Raw genomic sequence first — 23974 nt, 5'->3', positions numbered from 1 at the left:
GTCACCACCTTCTGCCCCTGTGACCAGGTATTCCAGCCCAGGATGATCGGACTATGAGGGTCCAGTCACACGTCCGTAAGTGTTTTGCGGATCCGCAAAACACGGACACTGGAAATGTGCATTCGGCAAATTGTGGACCGCACATCGCCGTCACTATAATAGAAAATGCCTAATCTTGTCCACTCTGCAATAGCGGACAAGAATAGGACAAGAATAGGAAGCACAAATGCGGAAGTGCGGATCCGCAAATGCGGATGCGGACAGTACATTCCTGCCCCATTGAAAATGAATGGGTCTGCACCCGTTCCGCAAAATTGCGGAACAGATGCGGACCCATTTTGCGGACGTGTGAATGGAAAAGATATCCCTCAAAATGAAAATAAATTAAATTATTAAAGTTAAGCAAAAAGCCTAGATGTGGTCGGCAATAACAAGTGCTCGGCCGAACCATATCAGAAGCCATATGTCCGACCACAATCCGGGGGGTTCCAGTGCACATCGATGAATCCCGGAGGGAAAGCAAAAACCATCCATCCCTGGGCTAGATGATGATGTGGTATTGAAGGACAGGGGGGGCAAAGAACTGTCCCTGATATTGCCCTACAGGGGGGGCTATTCTGGCCCTGAAAGCCTAATCACAGACCACCCGCCCTGATAAGAGCGACCCCGTCCGGAACCTTACCCTATATAAAAATGGCCCTAGTAAGCCCCGAGGCCCCTGACTTCCAGGTGATCACTATATAGATCTATGTGTTTTTGACTCATTATAAAAGTATATTATAAGCATATCGCACCCCTCTGTGTATCACACCTATCGATAGCACACCTATACTAGTGCTTAGAAGGACCTTTGTGGCCCTATTAGCTAGCGTTTGGTGTCCCTAACAGCCTGTCCCTGCTCCACACAGCAACCTCTCCCTACACTGGCAAAACACTGAATGTAAAATGGCGGCCAGATCGGGTTTATTTATAAGGTAGGGGGTTATGTCCATGTGCTGAAATGTCTCAATTGGCTGTCCTGTACCACCTGATGGACGTGTCATGGGTCAAAGTTCTTCATAATGTAAAAGAATATGGCGGGCGCGAAATTTCTCCATATGTTCGCATGTTCGGCGAATCGCGAACACGCAAAGTTCGCAGCAAAACGACCGCCGGGCAAACTGCAAGGCCATCTCTTTTTGCGGGGGCTTCTTGCAGATCGCTCGGCTTCACATCGGCGTCTTCTCATTGTAACAGGACTCACAGGTGACTTTACACCTTCTTTCATCTTCCTGGAGTTGATTGTTGGCCGAGTCCTTGCCATTTTGGCTATTCTTCTATCCATTCGAGTTTTTCGCTTTCTTCCACGTCTTTCAGGTTTTGGTTGCCATTTTAAAGCATTTGCCATAATTTTAGCTGAGCAGCCGATCATTTTCTGCACTTCTTTATATGTTTTCCCCTCCAATCAACTGTCTAATCAAGGTGCGCTGTTCTTCTGAACAATGTCTGGAACGACCCATTGTCCTCATAATTTCAGAGAGAAATGCACTGTAACCGGCATGTACAACATTCGCTGCCTTCCTTCCTTAAATAAGGGCAATAATTGACACCTGGTTTTCAAAGAATGAATGACCTCACTCATTGAACTCCACACTGCTATTATTTTCAACATGCCCCTTTCAATAAGTGATTGAATTACAGAGAATCAGTAGCATGCATGTCATGACTGTTGGGTCTGTTGGGTTTCTATTACTCTACTACACCTGCTAGTAAATTATTCGCCATGTAGAAATATCATTTCTACCAAAACCAGTGATTGATCAGATTAGTGATGTCTGACTGCTAATATTTTGAACACAACTGTATGCCCTACAACTGGTATTAGTCTGCAGTATATACACTGCAACTGGTAACATTATATATGTATTGTAGCTTGCACTAATATACAGTATGTGGATTACAGCTGGTACAGGTATATAGTATATACACTGCAGCTGGTACTATTATTTGTACTCCTCAGTTAGTACTATTATGTATGTCCTACAGCTGGTACTAATATATACACTGCAGGTCTCTGCTGGAATTATTATACATGCTCCACCGTTAATACAATATGTATAAGAGCTGGTACTGGTATACAGGATATACACTATGGTTGGTGCTATTATATGTGCATTACAGCTAGCACTAGTATATACACACCACAGCTGGTAATATTATATATGCTGTACAGCTGGTAGATTTTTATGTGTACTGCAGTTGGTATTGGTATATAGGCACCATGCACTATGGGATCTGCATTATAGGTATTTTATTATGTGAAAACATACAGTGGACTTCTATCTGGTACCATTAGAAGGTGTTGGTCACTGAAAGGAGCAGAAAGTTAAGCGGTCATACAGGAGCATTTTTTAGAGAAAAGTAACGCACTTACATTGAGGCTACAGACTTCTCTGCATACTGGTGGGAGAAAGAAGCTCCAGTCTTCCCATCATATAAAAGAACAGCCTGATCCCCAGAGACTGTGCTACATTGAGGAAGACACCTATATAGGGAGCGTTGAGAAGATTGTGCAGACTATCAGAGAGAGACTCATCCCCCTATATGCCATAAACAGCCATGGGAATTGCCTATGCCGGCTGTAACGACTGCATTTAATCTGTACAGTGCCTGTTCAGTAAAGTAGAGTGAACGTGTTGACTCAGGTTACTGGGATTTGTGCCTCAAAAACCTACAACCACCAAGGGCACCCCAATCACCATCAGACAGAAGAATTCTGAAGGCCAGGAAGTGCCTCGAAGGAAAAAAAGGGGCTACCTTCTCATCACTGCACGGTCCAGGAGGGCATCACAGTGAGTAACTACTACCACCATCATCACTATTATCACTCCTATCTTCTCCCCTCTCCTGGGCTCGCTGTATTTCCAGCAGCTAGATAAAAAAACAGCAGAAGATAAAGAATATGGATGAAAGTTAAATGAAGGTGCGGGAGCGAAATACTGAGAGTAAACTAAAAGTATTGCAAAGTGTCCAATGCCTTTAAATACACTGCTCAAAAAAATAAAGGGAACACTTAATCAACACAATGTAACTCCAAGTCAATCACACTTCTGTGAAATCAAACTGTCCACTTAGGAAGCAACACTGAGTGACAATCAATTTCACATGCTGTTGTGCAAATGGGATAGACAACAGGTGGAAATTATAGGCAATTAGCAAGACACCCCCAATAAAGGAGTGGTTCGGCAGGTGGTGACCACAGACCACTTCTCAGTTCCTATGCTTCCTGGCTGATGTTTTGGTCACTTTTGAATGCTGGCGGTGCTTTCACTCTAGTGGTAGCATGAGACGGAGTCTACAACCCACACAAGTGGCTCAGGTAGTGCAGCTTATCCAGGATGGCACATCAATGCGAGCTGTGGCAAGAAGTTTGCTGTGTCTGTCAGCGTAGTGTCCAGAGCATGGAGGCGCTACCTGGAGACAGGCCAGTACATCAGAAGACGTGGAGGAGGCCATAGGAGGACAACAACCCAGCAGCAGGACCGCTACCTCCGTCTTTGTGCAAGGAGGAACAGGAGGAGCACTGCCAGAGCCCTACAAAATGACCTCCAGCAGGCCACAAATGTGCATGTGTCTGCTCAAACGGTCAGAAACAGACTCCATGAGGGTGATATGAGGGCCCGACGTCCACAGGTGGGGGTTCTGCTTACAGCCCAACACCGTGCAGGACGTTTGGCATTTGCCAGAGAACACCAAGATTGGCAAATTCGCCACTGGCGCCCTGTGCTCTTCACAGATGAAAGCAGGTTCACACTGAGCACATGTGACAGACGTGACAGAGTCTGGAGACGCCGTGGAGAACGTTCTGCTGCCTGCAACATCCTCCAGCATGACCGGTTTGGCATTGGGTCAGTAATGGTGTGGGGTGGCATTTCTTTGGAGGGCCGCACAGCCCTCCATGTGCTCGCCAGAGGTAGCCTGACTGCCATTAGGTACCAAGATGAGATCCTCAGACCCCTTGTGAGACCATATGCTGGTGCGGTTGGCCCTGGGTTCCTCCTAATGCAAGACAATGCTAGACCTCATGTGGCTGGAGTGTGTCAGCAGTTCCTGCAAGACAAAGACATTGATGCTATGGACTGGCCCGCCCGTTCCCCAGACCTGAATCCAATTGAGCACATCTGGGACATCATGTCTCGCTCTATCCACCAACGTCACGTTGCACCACAGACTGTCCAGGAGTTGGCAGATGCTTTAGTCCAGGTCTGGGAGGAGATCCCTCAGGAGACCGTCCGCCACCTCATCAGGAGCATGCACAGGCGTTGTAGGGAGGTCATACAGGCACGTGGAGGCCACACACACTACTGAGCCTCATTTTGACTTGTTTTAAGGACATTACATCAAAGTTGGATCAGCCTGTAGTGTGTTTTTTCACTTTAATTTTGAGTGTGACTCCAAATCCAGACCTCCATGGGTTGAAAAATTTGATTTACATTTTTTTATTTTTGTGTGATTTTGTTGTCAGCACATTCAACTATGTAAAGAGCAAAGTATTTCAGAAGAATATGTAATTAATTCAGATCTAGGATGTGTTATTTTCGTGTTCCCTTTATTTTTTTGAGCAGTGTATATACGACAGAACATGTACCGGGGAGATTCACTATAATGGGATTCAGGGATCCTTGAAATCTGACAACACTGCATGGAGACAAAATAATAACACCAGAGAGTGAAATAATAAGACATCTCTCACATTCACACTGTAATATTTTATTTCACTTTTGCAAAAAACTAAATAAACCACAAAATTCAAGATGTAACAAAATGAGATCTAGGTTGATGGACACCATACAGTGTAACTGTTGATTATAATGGTACCAAAAAAATCCAATGGGTGGGATCTTTCTGCTGTGATGTCAGAGCTGAGCTTTTTGCTCTGAGCCAATCAGATGTTTCCTCTTTGCAGCTCCTCCTCCCCTCTCACAGCATGCAGCCTCGCAGAGGGAAACTGCAGCTGCATCCCCCTCCTATCCCTCCTCCCTGTCTTCTTTTAACTTTATTACTATAAACTGATTTTTTTTGTGCAGGCAGGGAACGTGGGATACAGGCTACTGCAAGGTGAGGAAGATGCCACAAAGTTTCATAAACTGTAGCGCCTTAACAGCTACTTGTGTCAGTGGCGGCTCCTTCACATGACTGTCCTCCGTTTTGTGGCGAGGGGTTATTACACTGACGCTGCCTCGTCTGGATCCTCCCCGAGCACGATGTCCAGCTTGACCAACAACTCCAGCTTCCATCTATTTTTGGAGCTGAAAAATAAAACAACGCAAATCAAACAGAAGGATCATAGTGCATCGGAGCAGAGAATGAAGGGATAATGGGCATCCCATAAAGATTTCCCATCATGCACGGGATAGTGGGGGGCAACATGTATGGGACCTTCATGTAATGTGTACGGAAGGATTACAGCGGAAGCCAGATGGTCTATCTGGGAGGGGGGAATTAGATCCTCTATGTTTGGTGTTTAGTCAATCCGATTGTTTGACGATGGGGGGTCTGTGTTTAATCAATGGGGGGAGGTAAGGCTGTAACAATGCACGGAGCTGGGATGTGAGGAGTCAGAAATGCAAGCTGATACAGGTCCCAGATCTGCCATGGGCCATTCATAATTCTGGTGTCTTCTCAGGTAGCGTCTTGGAGACCAGAAGACATTGCTGCCTATAGATTCTATAGCTGTGCTCCAGGAATGGAAGATGACTTAAGGTCTCTGATAATAGAAATAGTCATTAATGGTTGGTTATCTGCCCATAAACGAATGTTCAGACACGGCAGATTTGTTGCAGAAATTTGGAGCTTGCAGAAATCAACAAAGCAACCCCAGTCTGATGTATGAAACTCAGGGGGTCATATACTAATGTGAAATACGCCTAAATTAGGCGTATTTCAGGCGCAGATGGCAGCACAGCGGTTAGTTGCGCCGTTATCTGCTACTTTGCCGTGCTCACACCAGTTCTAACATTTTGGGTGTGGCGGGGAAGGTGAGGGGCCGTCAGACCCGTCTCATTCACCATTTTCTACGCCTGTTTTAAGCATAGAAAATGGTCTAAATTTAAGCCAGCAAGGAAGCTGCCTTACATTTAGACAGGCCGGCACCTCTTCATAACTCCGCTGGATCCACCGCCAGCTTAGGGCTTTGTTAAGACCGGCGTCAAAAACGCTGGTCTTAATAAATGTGTCCCTAAACTTTCAAATTTCTGCAACAAATCTACTGCATGTGAATGTGACGTGACAGGGGGCGCTCTCGAGTCATGGATTTGAGTACTGAATGTAACTCTGTGACCTTTCCCGTTAGCAATGAAAATAAAAGCCAAACAGAGAGCACAGAATGGACTAATCCTGTTATTTACCCGGCCTCTTGGTGATTTCACAAGCGGAGCCTTTGAACCCCAATGGACAAACACATTCACAGCGATTTTCTGTAAAGACCAAGAGGAAAAGACAAATAATCATCCACAGAAAGAAAGATCCTGCTTTATGTCTTTATTCTTTTGCTTTTTTAAATTTTTGTTAGAACATTTAAATGAAAGTTAAAGGGCTACTTTCAATGCAACTTAAAGTGATGTTCCAGAGGACCGTAATATCTATGATCTATCCTCAGGATAGGTCATGAACATAACTAAAAGATTGGTGGTGCGGAGGTGGTACAACCCCTGCCACCTCTGGCGATCAACACTGGTCACTGGACGAGCAGCTTTGGAACAGGCACAGCTCTGTACGCTCGGTGGTGACTGGTACTGTACTGCTCTCATTTAATTTACTGGATATTACAGCCCTGGAGAACCCCCTTAAATTATTATATAGCTATTACAGTTTTCTGTGTACAGCAACTGAGGAGACCTTCATGTAGCAAGTTGATGTTGCTTCCTGACAGCAAGCAAACCCTGTATTGCAGTCACATGTTACTACTCTGCTCCTCCTGAGCACCAACTTGGGCACAGGCTGAATATTCTTGAGACCTGTGAGTTGCATTTTCTAGCCGAAGTTGTTTTCACAATGATAAGTTTGAGAGAGAAATAGGGGAGAATGCAAAGGAAAAAAGAGTAGAGCATTGTGGGATAAAGAGAAAGCAGCTTCACAGGAGCATCCATTGAACTCTGAACCTGCAGCTCCACAGATAACACCCACTGCATTAAAAACCTATAGCTCCACAGAAAACACTCATAAAACTCTACAGCTCCACAGAAACACCCAATGACCCCCATCTTGCAGCTCCACAGGAAACACTGACTGAGCTCTGAACCTGCAGGTCCACGGGAAACACCTATTGAGCTATCAACCTGCAGCTCCACAGGAAACAACCAGTGAGCTCTGAACCTGCAGCTCCACGGGAAACACCTATTGAGCTATCAACCTGCAGCTCCACAGGAAACAACCAGTGAGCTCTGAACCTGCAGCTCCACAGGAAACACCCACTGAGTTCTCAACGTGCAGCCTCCACAGGAAACACCCTCTAAACTCTGAATCTGCAGCTCCACAGGAAACACCTATTGAGCTATCAACCTGCAGCTCCACGGGAAACAACCACTAAACTCTGAATCTGCACCTCCACATGGTATGCTCACTGAGCTCTGAACCTGAAACTCCACAGGAAACAAACAGTGAGCTCTAAACCTGCAGCTCCACAGAAAACAACCACTAAACTCTGAATCTGCACCTCCACAGGGTATGCTCACTGAGCTTTGAACCTGCAACTCCACAGGAAACAACCAGTGAGCTCTCAACCTGCAGCTCCACAGGAAACAACCAGTGAGCTCTCAACCTGCAGCTCCACAAGAAACAACCACTGAGCTCTGAACCTGCAGCTCCACAGAAAACAACCACTGAGCTCTGAACCTGCAGCTCCACAGGAAACATCCACTAAGCTCTGAACCTGCAGCTCCACAGGAAACACCCACTGAGCTCTGAACCTGCAGCTCCGCAGAAAACAACCACTGAGCTCTGAACATGCAGCCTCCACAGGAAACACCCACTAAACTCTGAATCTGCAGCTCCACAGGGTATGCTCACTGAGCTCTGAACCTGCAGCTCCACAGGAAACAACCAGTGAGCTCTCAACCTGCAGCTCCACAGGAAACACCCACTGAGCTCTGAACCTGCAGCCTCCACAGGAAACACCCACTGAACTCTGAATCTGCAGCTCCACAGGGTATACACACTGAGCTCTGAACCTGAATCTCCACAGAAAACACCCACTGAGCTCTGAACCTGCAACTCCACAGGAAACACCCACTGAGCTCTGAACCTGCAACTCCACAGGGAACACCCACTGAGCTCTGAACCTGCTGCTCCACAGAAAACAACCACTGAGGTCTGAACCTGCAGCTCCACAGGAAACACCCACTAAGCTCTGAACCTGCAGCTCCACAGGAAACACCCACTGAGCTCTAAACCTGCAGCTCCGCAGAAAACAACCACTGAGCTCTGAACCTGCAGCTCCACAGGAAACACCCACTAATCTCTGAATCTGCAGCTCCACAGTAAATCCCCCTTTGAACTCTGAACCTGCATCTCCACAGATAACACCTACTGCATTCCAAACCTATAGCTCCACAGAGAACACTCACTAAATTCTACATTTCCACAGAAACACCCACTGATTCCCATCCTGCAACTCCACAGGAAACACTGACTGAACTCTGAACCTGCAGCTCCACAGAAAACATCCATTGAAATCTGAACCTGTAGCTCCACAGGAAACATCCTCTAAACTCTGAACCTTCAGCTTTAAAGGTAACACCCACTGAACTCGGAACCTACAGCTCCACAAATAACACTCACTAAACTCTTCAGCTCTACAGGAACATCCACTGATCTTCACATCTTGCAACTTCACAGGAAACACCCACCAAGCTCTGAACCTGCAGCTTTACAGGAAACACCCTCTGAATTTTAATTTTGCAGCTCCAGAAAGAACACCCACTGAGCACTGAACCAGTAATTCTACACTCTCTGAGCTCTGAACTTGCAGTTCCATAGGGAATACCCACTGAGCTCTGATTCACAAGCAGATATGTCAGAGAAAACTATTGGGATCATTTATTAAGACCGGTGCTTTAGACACCCTTGCGGTGGTGGTGGATCCGCTGAAGTTATGTAGAGGCACCGGCCTCTACATGACTTCGGCGTATCTACCGCCGGTCTAAATCTACGCCAGCTTCCTTGCTGGCTTGCATGTAGACCATTTTCTATGCCTAAAACAGGCCATGGCCACAATTTTAGACCTGGTGCGAGTGGGGAAAAGTCGCATAATTGCGGCCCAAATAACCTTTGCATTGCAATCTGTGCCTGAAATATGCCTAATATAGGCATATTTCTGATTGTAAATGACCCCATTTAGGCTTATTTATACATGTAAACATATATTATTCTATAACAAATGTGCACACTCCCAATGACAGGGTCATCTGACCATGCCACTTTATCAAAGTTCAGAACACATTGAACTAGCAGGCTGGAGGTTGGGGGTACTTTACTCCATTTTCACTATTCTACAATCCTTTAAATTGTACTCAGCTTTTGGCTACAACCGACCAAAATTTAATCTTCCATATAGATGACTATCTTTCAGAACAGTAACATTTCTTATAGAGAAGCATTCTGTTCTCGCTCATAGAGGGGGTGGAGTTCAGAGAAAGGAAACCCCCTCTCTATGACATCCATATTCTCAGTATTCATTCTAATTAACTTTTGCATTAAATATAATTTTCCAATAAAAGATTATTGTCCTGTATTCTTACCGGTGAACACAGCAACGCCATTGTTTTGACAGGGGGTGCAGCGGCAGGAACTGGTCTCCCTCTGGTATTCTCCCAAGGCGCGCTTCATGTTCTCTTGTAAGGTGGTTGCACCAATGAAATCTGTTGCTGTCACAAGTTCATACAAAGGGCTGACCTACAAGATTCAAGGGAAGACATGGGAGAGATCTCAGAGCCCACGAAGCTTTTAACTAGCTACATCACTATCAAAGGGTCTGTCAAATGTATTCAAGTATTTCATATTAATTTATAATAATTCAAGTGTTTAATTAATATTCACTTTTATCTTTTTCAACATTTTCAGTTTAGATTTGCAGTTGGTAACCAGACAAACTCTTATTTACAATCAAAGGCTGAATGTCTTGTTACAATGTATCAGAGCCATCAGCCTGGACAGACCTCATCTGATACATTGTAACAAAGCAATCAGCTATACAATGCTATGTAAAGTTTTACTCACAGCAAGTAGCAATCTTGAAAATGACAAGGAAATACAAAAATATATTAGCAATGAATATAAACATTGTAATTACATGTGTCAATTATAAAATTACATTTCATTTCACTGATCATACCTTTATCTTTATGATCTCTGGGTTGTATTGCACGGCGTCCCCCCATTCTTGCATTAGCTCTGGCGTCGGGAGGTTTTTGTATGCAAGGGTGGTCACATGCTCACTAGCCCCTCCCCTTACGAGAGCGACAAAGTCTTCCACTATTTTGCGACTTGATCTGTTATCTGTAACATCAGATGACGGCCATCAGATCCTACATCCCACCTCGTATCTGTCATCTCCAAACTATGGTTCTCTGACTTGCACCTGTGAGGCATGTTGGGAGTTGTAGTTTCACAACAGCTGGAGAGCCAGAGCTTGGAGACCACTGCCTTATAACATAACAGTATTAGACCCCTACTAAGGGCTTTGCAAATAAGTCAATTGTGCAATTATTTATTAGCTAATTATATCATGATTACATGACGTGTGACCACGGGCATCTTCTTACCTCCGATTTCCTTGAGGATTTTGTTGCACTCTGAATCAGTCATGCCGACCCCTACCCAGACTCCGCAGATATTCCCTCCAAGTGAAAAGCCAGCATTCACACAAGACTTTACATCACTGAAGGAATAACCTGTTTGGAAAAGTCAATTTAAAGGGATTTCAATAAACTGTTTGCAATAAACTGGTACAGAGTATTGCAAGATTCCTATTGAAACCCATGAATGTTCATTGATAGATATTTAGAACCTTAGGAGCTCGTCCACCCTGCAGGGCATGAGGGGGATTCAAAAACTGCCAAGGAAACATTTCTTATGCAATACTCCACCCCTTCAGGCCCTGTACTTATCATAACATAGTATATCAGTTTTTCTACAGTATCCCTCTAAGAACTTTCTCTAGTGGATCAGAAACCTCTGTCCATTCAAAGATCTCCTCCCCATCTCATCTCATATGACTCTAAGTTTTTTCTTCTCCACGTGGCCAATCGTTTACAGAATGGTCAAGTCTTTCTGTGCCCCTATAATACCACGAAGGCTCTAGAAAGTATATAGATGTTCTCCTAGACATACATAGGGTAAAGCAAAAAAATTAAATAAAAAATCAACCCCCTGCCGGATCATGTCACCATATCTGACAGAGACACGAGGGTCATATTTTCTTGTGTGACAGCCTCACCCTCTTCATGCATGATAGAAGTGAAGAGGAACATGACTTTTGGACCTATTTTGACTGCAGTTCCTTGCCAAGGAAACCCATAGCACCTAGGGCTCCATACTCATAGCAGGATCAGGATCCAGGAGAGTCTTCTGTCGAAATGGTAAGATGTAATTCTTGTCCCCAATTCCTTAACCAGCTCTTGGTTACAATGCACATGTTTACAGTTATTTATCACAGACTTTGGTATACCTTATGGCTATAAAGAGACCTGTGGACCAAGATGACCTATTTAAAAATATCTCCACATGGGATCTATAATAAATTCAGCCCTTTCTCCACACAGTGAGATGAAACTAATCCAAGGGCCACATTGTCCTTCTCTTCTTGCTGAAGGTGAGGCTTGGAGGTCTAGATCTGCAGGGGCAGGGCTCTTTTGATACTTCTGATGGGACGTCTCATTCTCTATGCACACCCCTGCATATGTTCAAGGTTGACTATTAACCAGACCCTGATAATACATACGTTACCTTCATTTTTTACAGCTTCCTCCTTCAGAATCAGCGTATATTCATAGACTCCACCCAGAGTGGCTTCCGTAATGAAATGTGTCCCATAATCCCGGTAGAGGTCTCTGTATTCACCGTACACGTATTCCATCGGTAATTGCTTTACTCTCTGGAAAAACTCTGAATGAAGCATGAGGTTCCGGGCTTTGAGTTTGTATCTTGCCACTTCTAGATCAGATCGTGCATGGATAAATAAACTTTTCTGAAATATTCGGAACAAAATATTATTGGCAAAATTGAGATAGGAGAATGAACTAGAGGTGGATCTAACCCATCTTTGGAGAACCACATGTGAACTCATTATATATGACTATCCTCTCTTGAGCTGATCTACAGCCAAGAGTCCTAAAGCTACTCGACTTGGTTTCAACTAGAAGATGCTCACATGTGGTCACTGACCAAACTGCTGCATTTTAATCAGGGGAGTAAATAATGGAGAATGTCAGGTGAATACCCTAACAAAAGAGTTCTCCATGTGGATGGCAAGACCCGCATTACCCTAGGACCCAATGGTCCATGGAGAAAGTTGGTAAATCCACTCAGAACTTGGGACTTACTCTTCATCTACCCCATAAGAGAATGCCTCTATGGTGCACACACTTTGCTGTTAAGTACAGGGTGGGCCATTTATATGGATACACCTTAATAAAATGGGAATGGTTGGTGATATTAACTTCCTGTTTGTGGCACATTAGTATATGTGAGGGGGTAAACTTTTCAACATGGGTGGTGACCATGGCGGCCATTTTGAAGTCGGCCATTTTGAATCCAACTTTTGTTTTTTCAATAGGAAGAGGGTCATTTGACACATCAAACTTATTGGGAATTTCACAAGAAAAACAACGGTGTGCTTGGTTTTAACGTAACTTTATTCTTTCATGAGTTATTTACAAGTTTCTGACCACTTATAAAATGTGTTCAATGTGCTGCCCATTGTGTTGGATTGTCAATGCAACCCTCTTCTCCCACTCTTCACACACTGATAGCAACACCGCAGGAGAAATGCTAGCACAGGCTTCCAGTATCCGTAGTTTCAGGTGCTGCACATCTCGTATCATCTGAAGGCAATCGTCTATGCTGTGAAGACACGAGATGTGCAGAACCTGAAACTACGGATACTGGAAGCCTGTGCTAGCATTTCTCCTGCGGTGTTGCTATCAGTGTGTGAAGAGTGGGAGACGAGGGTTGCATTGACAATCCAACACAATGGGCAGCACATTGAACACATTTTATAAGTGGTCAGAAACTTGTAAATAACTCATGAAAGAATAAAGTTACGTTAAAACCAAGCACACCATTGTTTTTCTTGTGAAATTCCCAATAAGTTTGATGTGTCAAATGACCCTCTTCCTATTGAAAAAACAAAAGTTGGATTCAAAATGTCCGACTTCAAAATGGCCACCATGGTCACCACCCATCTTGAAAAGTTTCCCCCCTCACATATACTAATGTGCCACAAACAGGAAGTTAATATCACCAACCATTCCCATTTTATTAAGGTGTATCCATATAAATGGCCCACCCTGTATAAGAAGATGTGGGAGACAGTCCCAACACAGCCTATATGTAGAATTATGTAAGGGCAATCATATGGGGGCTCTAGAACCTGATTTGTCTAGAGACCTCTGCATTTTGGGCATTGCATGTATTATGAGCACTGGTACTTGAGCGTCCCTCACATATCCAACACGTCCATTTTCTGAGATGTCCCACGACTTACACTCTTACATACTCACCGTGTGAGAATATCTCGTTGTCCTTTCTCTATAGGTTTTGAATTTCATATCGCTGTAGCTGAAGCCAAATTCAAAGACAGATGGTATCTTGAAGCCGATGCTGAAGCTGCTCTGTTTTGCATGAGCTGAGGAAAAATTTCTCGAAAAATCTGAGTATGACTCATATTCGGAAAGGGAAAACTCGTATTTGCCTTTACCCTAGAGGGGAGAACATATATCATATAGTCACAGCTCAGGTTACTCATCACAAACTTTCATAAGCCAAAATTTCACCAAACACATTCCTTCAGTTGAAAAATTATAAAGATCCTTTGGATGCAAACCTGTATCAGGTACCTGCAACTCTGCACCCTCATCCCAATAACCCCTCTCCCTCCCTGCTGGAGCAGAGGACATCCCTCGCTCTGTGCACCTGCGTGCTCTCCAACAGCAGAAGCTCGGCAGTTCATGTTGCTCTATGCCTCAGGGTGCAATATTAAAATCTTTACATTTTTAATCAGTTTTTTTAAATGACTGCTTCTTCCATTGAAATGAATGGAGACACCAGAAGGAGGGGGTTCCACTGCTCGTCCCCAGGATGCACTAAGGCCGTTTTAGTATTTCTACCTCAGTGGAGAGATCCAAGCATGCATAGAAGGTGCACTGGTGAGACCACTAAAGTAGAATGATGTGAACATAGTGCCGGCTAGCAGACATGGAGAAATGATATTGAAGAAAGGAGAAAGCAGACAGAAAGAGAAGACATAGAATGAGGGTCACAAGAGCAGAACATGAGAAATATCATATAAGAGAGCAGACATGGAAAACTATATTGAAGAGAACAGACATAGAGAGCAGATATAGAGAACAGACATAGAGAGCAGATATAGAGAACAGACATAGAGAGCAGATATAGAGAACAGACAGAGAGCAGACATAGAGAACAGACATAGAGAGCAGATATAGAGAACAGACATAGAGAGCAGATATAGAGAACAGACATAGAGAGGAGACATAGAGAACAGACATAGAGAGCAGACATAGAGAACAGACATAGAGAGCAGATATAGAGAACAGACATAGAGAGCAGACATAGAGAACAGACATAGAGAGCAGATATAGAGAACAGACATAGAGAGCAGACATAGAGAACAGACATAGAGAGCAGACATAGAGAACAGACATAGAGAGCAGATATAGAGAACAGACATAGAGAGCAGATATAGAGAACAGACATAGAGAGCAGATATAGAGAACAGACATAGAGAGCAGACATAGAGAACAGACATAGAGAGCAGATATAGAGAACAGACATAGAGAGCAGATATAGAGAACAGACATAGAGAGCAGATATAGAGAACAGACATAGAGAGCAGATATAGAGAACAGACAGAGAGCAGACATAGAGAACAGACATAGAGAGCAGATATAGAGAACAGACATAGAGAGCAGATATAGAGAACAGACATAGAGAGGAGACATAGAGAACAGACATAGAGAGCAGACATAGAGAACAGACATAGAGAGCAGATATAGAGAACAGACATAGAGAGCAGACATAGAGAACAGACATAGAGAGCAGATATAGAGAACAGACATAGAGAGCAGATATAGAGAACAGACATAGAGAGCAGATATAGAGAACAGACATAGAGAGCAGACATAGAGAACAGACATAGAGAGCAGATATAGAGAACAGACATAGAGAGCAGATATAGAGAACAGACATAGAGAGCAGACATAGAGAACAGACATAGAGAGCAGATATAGAGAACAGACATAGAGAGCAGATATAGAGAACAGACATAGAGAGCAGACATAGAGAACAGACATAGAGAGCAGATATAGAGAACAGACATAGAGAGCAGATATAGAGAACAGACATAGAGAGCAGATATAGAGAACAGACATACAGTCATGTGAAAAAATTAGGACACCCTTTGAAAGCATGTGGTTTTTTGTAACATTTTTAATAAATGGTTATTTCATCTCCGTTTCAACAATACAGAGAGATTAAAGTAATCCGACTAAACAAAGAAAACTGAAGAAAAGTCTTTTCAAGATCTTCTGTAAATGTCATTCTCCAAAAATGCCTATTCTAACTGAGGAAAAAGATAGGACACCCTTGCCCCTAATAGCGAGTGTTACCTCCTTTGGCTGAAATAACTGCAGTGAGACGGTTCTTGTAGCCATCTACCAGTCTTCGACATCGGTCTGAGGAAATTTTACCCCACTCCTCAATGCAGAACTTTTTCAGCTGTGAGATGTTTGAGGGGTTTCTTGCACGTACAGCCCTTTTCAAGTCACCCCACAGCATCTCAATGGGATTCAAATCTGGACTTTGACTTGGCCATTCCAGGACTCTCCATTTCTTCTTTTTCAGCCAATCTTTGGTTGATTTACTAGTATGTTTTGGGTCATTGTCATGTTGCATGGTCCAGTTCCGCTTCAGCTTTAATTTTCTAACTGATGGTCTCACATGTTCTTCAAGCACCTTCTGATACACAGTAGAATTCATCGTGGATTCTATGATGGTGAGCTGACCAGGTCCTGCTGCAGCAAAGCAGCCCCAAACCATGACACTTCCACCTCCATGCTTCACAGTTGGTATGAGGTTCTTTTCTTGGAATGCTGTGTTTGGTTTACGCCAAACATGTCCTCTGCTGTTGTGTCCAAATAATTCAATTTTGGACTCATCTGTCCAAAGAACATTATTCCAGAAGTCCTGGTCTTTGTCAACTTTATCTCTGGCAAATGTCAGTCTGGCCTCGATGTTTCTCTTGGAAAGCAAAGGTTTCCTCCTTGCACACCTCCCATGCAAGTTAAACTTGTACAGTCTCTTTCTGATTGTAGAGGCATGTACTTCTACATCAACAGTAGCCAGAGCCTGCTGTAGTTCTCGAGATGACACTTTAGGGTTTTTGGAGACCTCTTTTAGCATCTTGCGGTCTGCTCTTGGGGTGAACTTGCTGGGGCGACCAGTCCTGGGCATGTTGGCAGTTGTTTTGAAAGCCCTCCACTTGTAGACTATCTTCCGGACAGTGGAATGGCTGATTTCAAAATCTTTTGAGATCTTTTTAAATCCCTTCCCAGACTCATAGGCTGCTACAATCTTTTTTCTGAAGTCCTCTGACAGCTCTTTTGCTCTCACCATGGTGCTCACTCTCACTTCAACAGTCAGGAGCACACCAAACTAAATGTCTGAGGTTTAAATAGGGCAAGCCTCATTCAACATGCAGAGTAACGATCTACTAATTATGTGCACCTGGTGTGATATACCTGTGTGAGATCTGAGCCAATTTAAGAGGGAATACATGTGAGGGTGTCCTATCTTTTTCCTCAGTTAGAATAGGCATTTTTGTAGAATGACATTTACAGAAGATCTTGAAAAGACTTTTGTTCAGTTTTCTTTGTTTAGTTGGATTACTTTAATCTCTCTGTATTGTTGAAACGGAGATGAAATAACCATTTATTAAAAATGTTACAAAAAACCACATGCTTTCAAAGGGTGTCCTAATTTTTTCACATGACTGTAGAGAGCAGAGAAGACATTATAGACAGCAGACATGGAGAAGTGATATTGAAGAAGCAGACATAGAGAGAAGACATGGGAGAGAGAAGACAGCAGCCACGAAGAGAGGATATGGCAGAGAGCAGATATGGAGAGGAGACATAAGACACCAGTACTTGGGAAGGAGGTTGGGATCTCTGAATGTCTGCTGGTTCAGAGACTTCACCCATCACAAACTAAAAGACCAGAGTCCTTAACACAAAATCCAACATCTTAGTGACTAGGTGACCAGAGACTGCTCTCTGTTGCCTCCACGATGGCTGACTTATCCTGACATACAGCGGTATACAGCATTTCATTTAGTTTACACTTTATATACTGATTTACAGTCTCACTTACCTCAGGGAGGAAGCTTTCCACGTTGTATGGCTTTCTAAATCTCGTCCCCAGTATGTAGTGAGGCGAGCAGCCTCCGGCGTAGTAACGGTGATCTAATACCAAGCCTTCCCGGTTATTGGTAAATAAATTCAATCTAAGAGGAAACATTAGCCTTCAGTTTTTCCTCTAGCACCAGACTCCAGCTCAGAGGATACCCTGCCGCCGTGCATTCTGGGAGATGCAGCACAGACATTGTGCAACAGAAATAAAACCACATCTCGCAGGATGCATAACAAAGTGCATTATGGGATCTCGGCACTGTATATACTGTACATGGGTTATGCTGCAGATTGATCACACGTGGTATAAAAGTGTTCTCAGTCCATCTACAGCCACCACTAGGGGGAGCTTACTGCCTACTGTTTCAGTATAACCTCCAATGTCAACACTGTATGATAGAGCTCCCTCTGGTGGTGGCTGCAGGCAGCATGGATTATTTATGTCTATGCAGAGAATGTGTATCAGAAAACTGGAGCTCTAAATGATATAAATGTAATGACCATTGGACTTATTAATGCTGAGTGGACACTTACTTTAAGCTTTGGTTACTCAGGTTTAATGTAAGGTCTTTATTTCTATGGGCAGCTTTAGTCTCATGGAAGGTACTTACCCTGCTGCCAGGTTTTCAATTGCCCAGTATTGTTCCATCTCATCAGTACATGTACTCCGGACCACCTTACAGTTCTTCTCATCTGACAGGTCGCCACAGTCATCATCTCCATTACACAGTAGCCGACGGCTGATGCATTTTCCTGACAACAGTAGAAATACTTAAAGTAACTGATCTCAGCATTCAGAGACTTCTTCACCCATCACAAACTAAAAGACCAGAGTCCTTAACACAAAATCCAACATCTTAATCTTAAGATCCATCATGTCCACCAGTCAATTTGTTTTTGTATTACTGGAGACAACTACAAACAATTGTGAAGTTTTCAAGGCCCCCCCACTACCTTTAGCATCATTGAATGGCAGATGACCTTGTGTGATTGAATTCAATGCACATACAAATATCCAGGGATACATTGTATCGAGCTATGTATCAGATGACCTGTAGGCTGAAGACCCCAAACCTCTAACCTTGAATTTTTTTTCTGAAAGAATTCAACACGTCACAGTGGATACTTACCGGACTCTGCACATTGGAAACCTTCACACCGCTTTGTGTTCCTACAAATGGTTCTGGTACTGCAGCTCTCCTCCTGTCGGTCTACTACATAACAAGGGTCACCTTGGAACTGAGGGACTTGGGTCAGCTGTGAATATCGGTACTGTATGAAGAGGAACACAATAGAATCAATATATTACAGATTCCTCAGGGGCGGGGTTATACTAAAAGCTGTGTAACAATGTTACATTTATTGTCAATTCACTTTGACATCTTGAAAGGTTGCAGCGGTGAAGTCCGTGAGTTGGGGCCTCTCTGAAGACCTAGGTAAAGGAGTCTTAGCACTTTTTAGTTCTCTTTGAACTATGATCAGCTTTTTTATATCAATCTATTAAAGCAAATCATACAAAAAAAAAAGGTCTGGAGCTCAGAGCTTCACCAAAATCCTTTGCTGCACTCGGGAAACCTTAGATGTTTTCTCTCCTTAATAGGAAGACGAACCTCTCATTTACTCGTGAGTTCCAAAAGGGAGGAGTATCAGGTATACAGCACATGGCTCCATTACAACCGATAGTTTTTGAAATTTTTATTGGACTTACTCTCTTTTTTTCACACGGGTCACATGAGCTCCAGGAAGACCAGCCGGAAAGCACGCAATCGACCGGCTCTGGACCATTCTCCACAGATCTCGCCACTCTTCGCTTTGGAGGATTCCAAGTGGCTGCATTTTTATGTGATTGACAACTGCAAATGGGTGAAAAGTTTTATATCAAAATAGGATTATCGCAATAAAATTGTATTATTTAATAATGACTGTCACATCGAAAAAATACAGTTCAATTTCTAATTAAAACAAGTGGCTCATTATCTCACAGATCATTACCGCCTAATTGTCATTATGAATGAGCTGTCAATGGAGGCTTCAAGGGACAAGGAGCAGAAATCATCTAGCTTTAAAGTGACTCTCCATATTTTATCATCTTGTCGTTTCAAGGTCCAGTATTCTGCTTTGCGTAATTTATTAAGACATCTGTAAAACGATCGGAGCCCAAAATCACCTCCAGAATACAAATTACCGTAAACTGTTCATCCCTCTAGTGGTGGATTCAGTAATCAGCATAATATCCTCTAAATCTGATGTACACAGAAATGGTATTCAAAGGCTGATACTAGTTATAGCCCAAATGTATATGGTCTGGGGGACCTCACTTTATCCCTACCTATGTCAACTCTTGTACATAGGAGGCAGTATTATAGTAGTTATATTCTTGTACATAGGAGGCAGTATTATAGTAGGTATATTCTTGTACATAGGAGGCAGTATTACAGTAGTTATATTCTTGTACATAGGAGGCAGTATTATAGTAGTTATATTCTTGTACATAGGAGCAGTATTATAGTAGTTATATTCCTGTAGATAGGAGCAGTATTATAGTAGTTATATTCTTGTATATAGGAGGCAGTATTATAGTAGTTATATTCATGTACATAGGAGCAGTATTATAGTAGTTATATTCTTGTATATAGGAGGCAGTATTATAGTAGTTATATTCTTGTACATAGGAGCAGTATTATAGTAGTTATATTCTTATACATAGCAGCAGTATTATAGTCGTTTAATTCTTGTACATAGGAGCAGTATTATAGTAGATATATTCTTGTACATAGGAGCAGTATTATAGTAGTTATATTCTTGTACATAGGAGCAGTATTATAGTAGTTATATTCCTGTACATAGGAGCAGTATTATAGTAGTTATATTCTTGTACATAGGAGCAGTATTATAGTAGTTATATTCTTGTACATAGGAGCAGTATTATAGTAGTTATATTCTTGTACATAGGAGCAGTATTATAGTAGTTATATTCTTGTACATAGGAGGCAGTATTATAGTAGTTATATTATTGTACATAGGAGCAGTATTATAGTAGTTATATTCTTGTACATAGGAGCAGTATTATAGTAGTTATATTCTTGTACATAGGAGCAGTATTATAGTAGTTATATTCTTGTACATAGGAGCAGTATTATAGTAGTTATATTCTTGTACATTGGAGCAGTATTATAGTAGTTATATTCTTGCACATGGGAGGCAGTATTATAGTAGTTGTATTCTTGTACATAGGAGCAGTATTATAGTAGTTATATTCTTGTACATAGGAGGCAGTATTATAGTAGTTATATTCTTGTACATAGGAGGCAGTATTATAAAAGTTATATTCTTGAATATAGGAGGCAGTATTATAGTAGTTATATTCTTGTACATAGGAGCAGTATTATAGTAGTTATATTCTTGTACATAGGAGCAGTATTATAGTAGTTATATTCTTGTATATAGGAGGCAGTATTATAGTAGTTATATTCTTGTACATAGGAGGCAGTATTATAGTAGTTATATTCTTGTATATAGGAGGCAGTATTATAGTAGTTATATTCTTGTACATAGGAGGCAGTATTATAGTAGTTATATTCTTGTACATAGGAGCAGTATTATAGTAGTTATATTCTTGTACATAGGAGCAGTATTATAGTAGTTATATTCTTGTACATAGGAGGCAGTATTATAGTAGTTATATTCTTGTACATAGGAGCAGTATTATAGTAGTTATATTCTTGTACATAGGAGCAGTATTATAGTAGTTATATTCTTGTACATAGGAGCAGTATTATAGTAGTTATATTTTTGTACATAGGAGCAGTATTATAGTAGTTATATTCTTGTACATAAGAGCAGTATTATAGTAGTTATATTCTTGTACATAGGAGCAGTATTATAGTAGTTATATTTTTGTACATAGGAGGCAGTATTATAGTAGTTATATTATTGTACATAGGAGCAGTATTATAGTAGTTATATTCTTGTACATAGGAGCAGTATTATAGTAGTTATATTCTTGTACATAGGAGCAGTATTATAGTAGTTATATTCTTGTACATAGGAGCAGTATTATAGTAGTTATATTATTGTACATAGGAGCAGTATTATAGTAGTTATATTCTTGTACATAGGAGCAGTATTATAGTAGTTATATTCTTGAACATAGGAGCAGTATTATAGTAATACAATTTTTGTACATAGGAGAAGTATTATAGTAGTTATATTCTTGTACATAGGAGCAGTATTATAGTAGTTATTTTCTTGAACATAGGAGCAGTATTATAGTAATACAATTTTTGTACATAGGAGAAGTATTATAGTAGTTATATTCTTGTACATAGGAGCAGTATTATAGTAATTATATTCTTGTACATAGGAGCAGTATTATAGTAATTATATTCTTGTACATAGGAGCAGTATTATAGTAGTTATATTCTTGCACATAGGAGCAGTATTATAGTAGTTATATTCTTGTACATAGGAGCAGTATTATAGTAGTTATATTCTTGAACATAGGAGCAGTATTATAGTAATACAATTTTTGTACATAGGAGAAGTATTATAGTAGTTATATTCTTGTACATAGGAGCAGTATTATAGTAGTTATTTTCTTGAACATAGGAGCAGTATTATAGTAATACAATTTTTGTACATAGGAGAAGTATTATAGTAGTTATATTCTTGTACATAGGAGCAGTATTATAGTAATTATATTCTTGTACATAGGAGCAGTATTATAGTAATTATATTCTTGTACATAGGAGCAGTATTATAGTAGTTATATTCTTGCACATAGGAGCAGTATTATAGTAGTTATATTCTTGTACATAGGAGGCAGTATTATAGTAGTTATATTCTTGCACATAGGAGCAGTATTATAGTAGATATATTCTTGTACAGAGGAGGCAGTATTATAGTAGTTATATTCTTGTACATAGAAACAGTACTATAGTAGTTATATTATTGTACATAGGAGCAGTATTATAGTAGTTATATTCTTGTACATAGGAGCAGTATTATAGTAGTTATATTCTTGTACATAGGAGCAGTATTATAGTAATTATATTCTTGTACATAGGAGCAGTATTATAGTAATTATATTCTTGTACATAGGAGCAGTATTATAGTAGTTATATTCTTGCACATAGGAGCAGTATTATAGTAGTTATATTCCTGTACATAGGAGGCAGTATTATAGTAGTTATATTCTTGCACATAGGAGCAGTATTATAGTAGATATATTCTTGTACAGAGGAGGCAGTATTATAGTAGTTATATTCTTGTACATAGAAACAGTACTATAGTAGTTATATTATTGTACATAGGAGCAGTATTATAGTAGTTATATTCTTGTACATAGGAGCAGTATTATAGTAGTTATATTCTTGTACATAGGAGCAGTATTATTGTAGTTATATTCCTGTACATATGAGCAGTATTATAGTAGTTATATTCTTGTACATAGGAGGCAGTTTTATAGTAGTTATATTCTTGTACATAGGAGCAGTATTACAGTAGTCATATATTCCCAGAATTCTTAGAAGCCCAAATGTATATGGTTTGGGGACCTCACTTTATCCCCACCTATGTAAATTTTTCCCATAGTTTATATTGAGTAGACACTACACAATGCCCAGTTATACACATTGAGGTGCTTACCTGGAATGATACAGGCCTAGGCTGATCAGTATGACATGTAATAACATCATGCATTTGTAGGATTCCTTCTCTCTCTTGCAAATGATTCCTCTACACTGACCACTTTGCATTAAGAAGTATTACACATGTAACAGCCTAGACTATGGAAAAGAAAAAAAAAGAAAAAGAGAAAAAAATATTTGCAAACCAAAGTGCGCCACCTTGTGGCCATTACTGATATGCAACGTGGTATATAGTTACAATATTTTGTATGTGGAGAATATTTATATCTATTTTACTTTCTTTTCAAAAACAATATTACGGTAATACCTTTTGAACATATGTATGCACACTTATCCAGCAATTATAAGCTATATACTGTATGAGAAGAGCACAAAAATACAGAGAATGATTTTACAACTCAAACTGCAGCAGAAAGAAATTACCAAAATTAGAGCCAGCAATTAGAAATGTCTTTGAACAACATTGCCCTCTAGTGTTAATTCTGCGGAATGTCTTTTTTTTTATAAGCGCTACTTTTTTTAAAACCACCTGACAGATGGGGCTGATATGTCAGAAGATTTTATAGATAGTTTTGAGAGTCTGAGATCCCACCAATTACTGAAATAAAAAAACTGAATGACTTAGATGATGGTTGTCGCCTT

The 23974-nt window shown here is 41.2% G+C and overlaps 1 protein-coding gene across 1 annotated transcript; it reads right to left on the bottom strand.

Moving 5' to 3' along the window:
* Nucleotides 1-4733: 4733 nt before the first annotated feature.
* On the bottom strand, nucleotides 4734-23476 carry C8B (complement C8 beta chain). Its single transcript, XM_040407144.1, has 12 exons — nucleotides 23331-23476; nucleotides 19393-19537; nucleotides 18815-18956; nucleotides 18296-18437; nucleotides 17647-17779; nucleotides 13758-13955; nucleotides 11983-12223; nucleotides 10800-10928; nucleotides 10370-10533; nucleotides 9777-9930; nucleotides 6387-6455; nucleotides 4734-5288 (listed from the first exon to the last, which is right to left on the bottom strand). Exons 1-12 carry the CDS (start codon nucleotides 23438-23440, stop codon nucleotides 5137-5139), a joined length of 1779 nt encoding a protein of 592 aa, XP_040263078.1. The 5' UTR covers nucleotides 23441-23476; the 3' UTR covers nucleotides 4734-5136.
* Nucleotides 23477-23974: the final 498 nt, after the last annotated feature.

This window comes from Bufo bufo, chromosome 9 (assembly GCF_905171765.1).
Source record: "Bufo bufo chromosome 9, aBufBuf1.1, whole genome shotgun sequence".
Lineage (NCBI taxonomy): Eukaryota > Metazoa > Chordata > Amphibia > Anura > Bufonidae > Bufo > Bufo bufo.
This window is presented reverse-complemented; position numbering and strand designations above follow the sequence as displayed.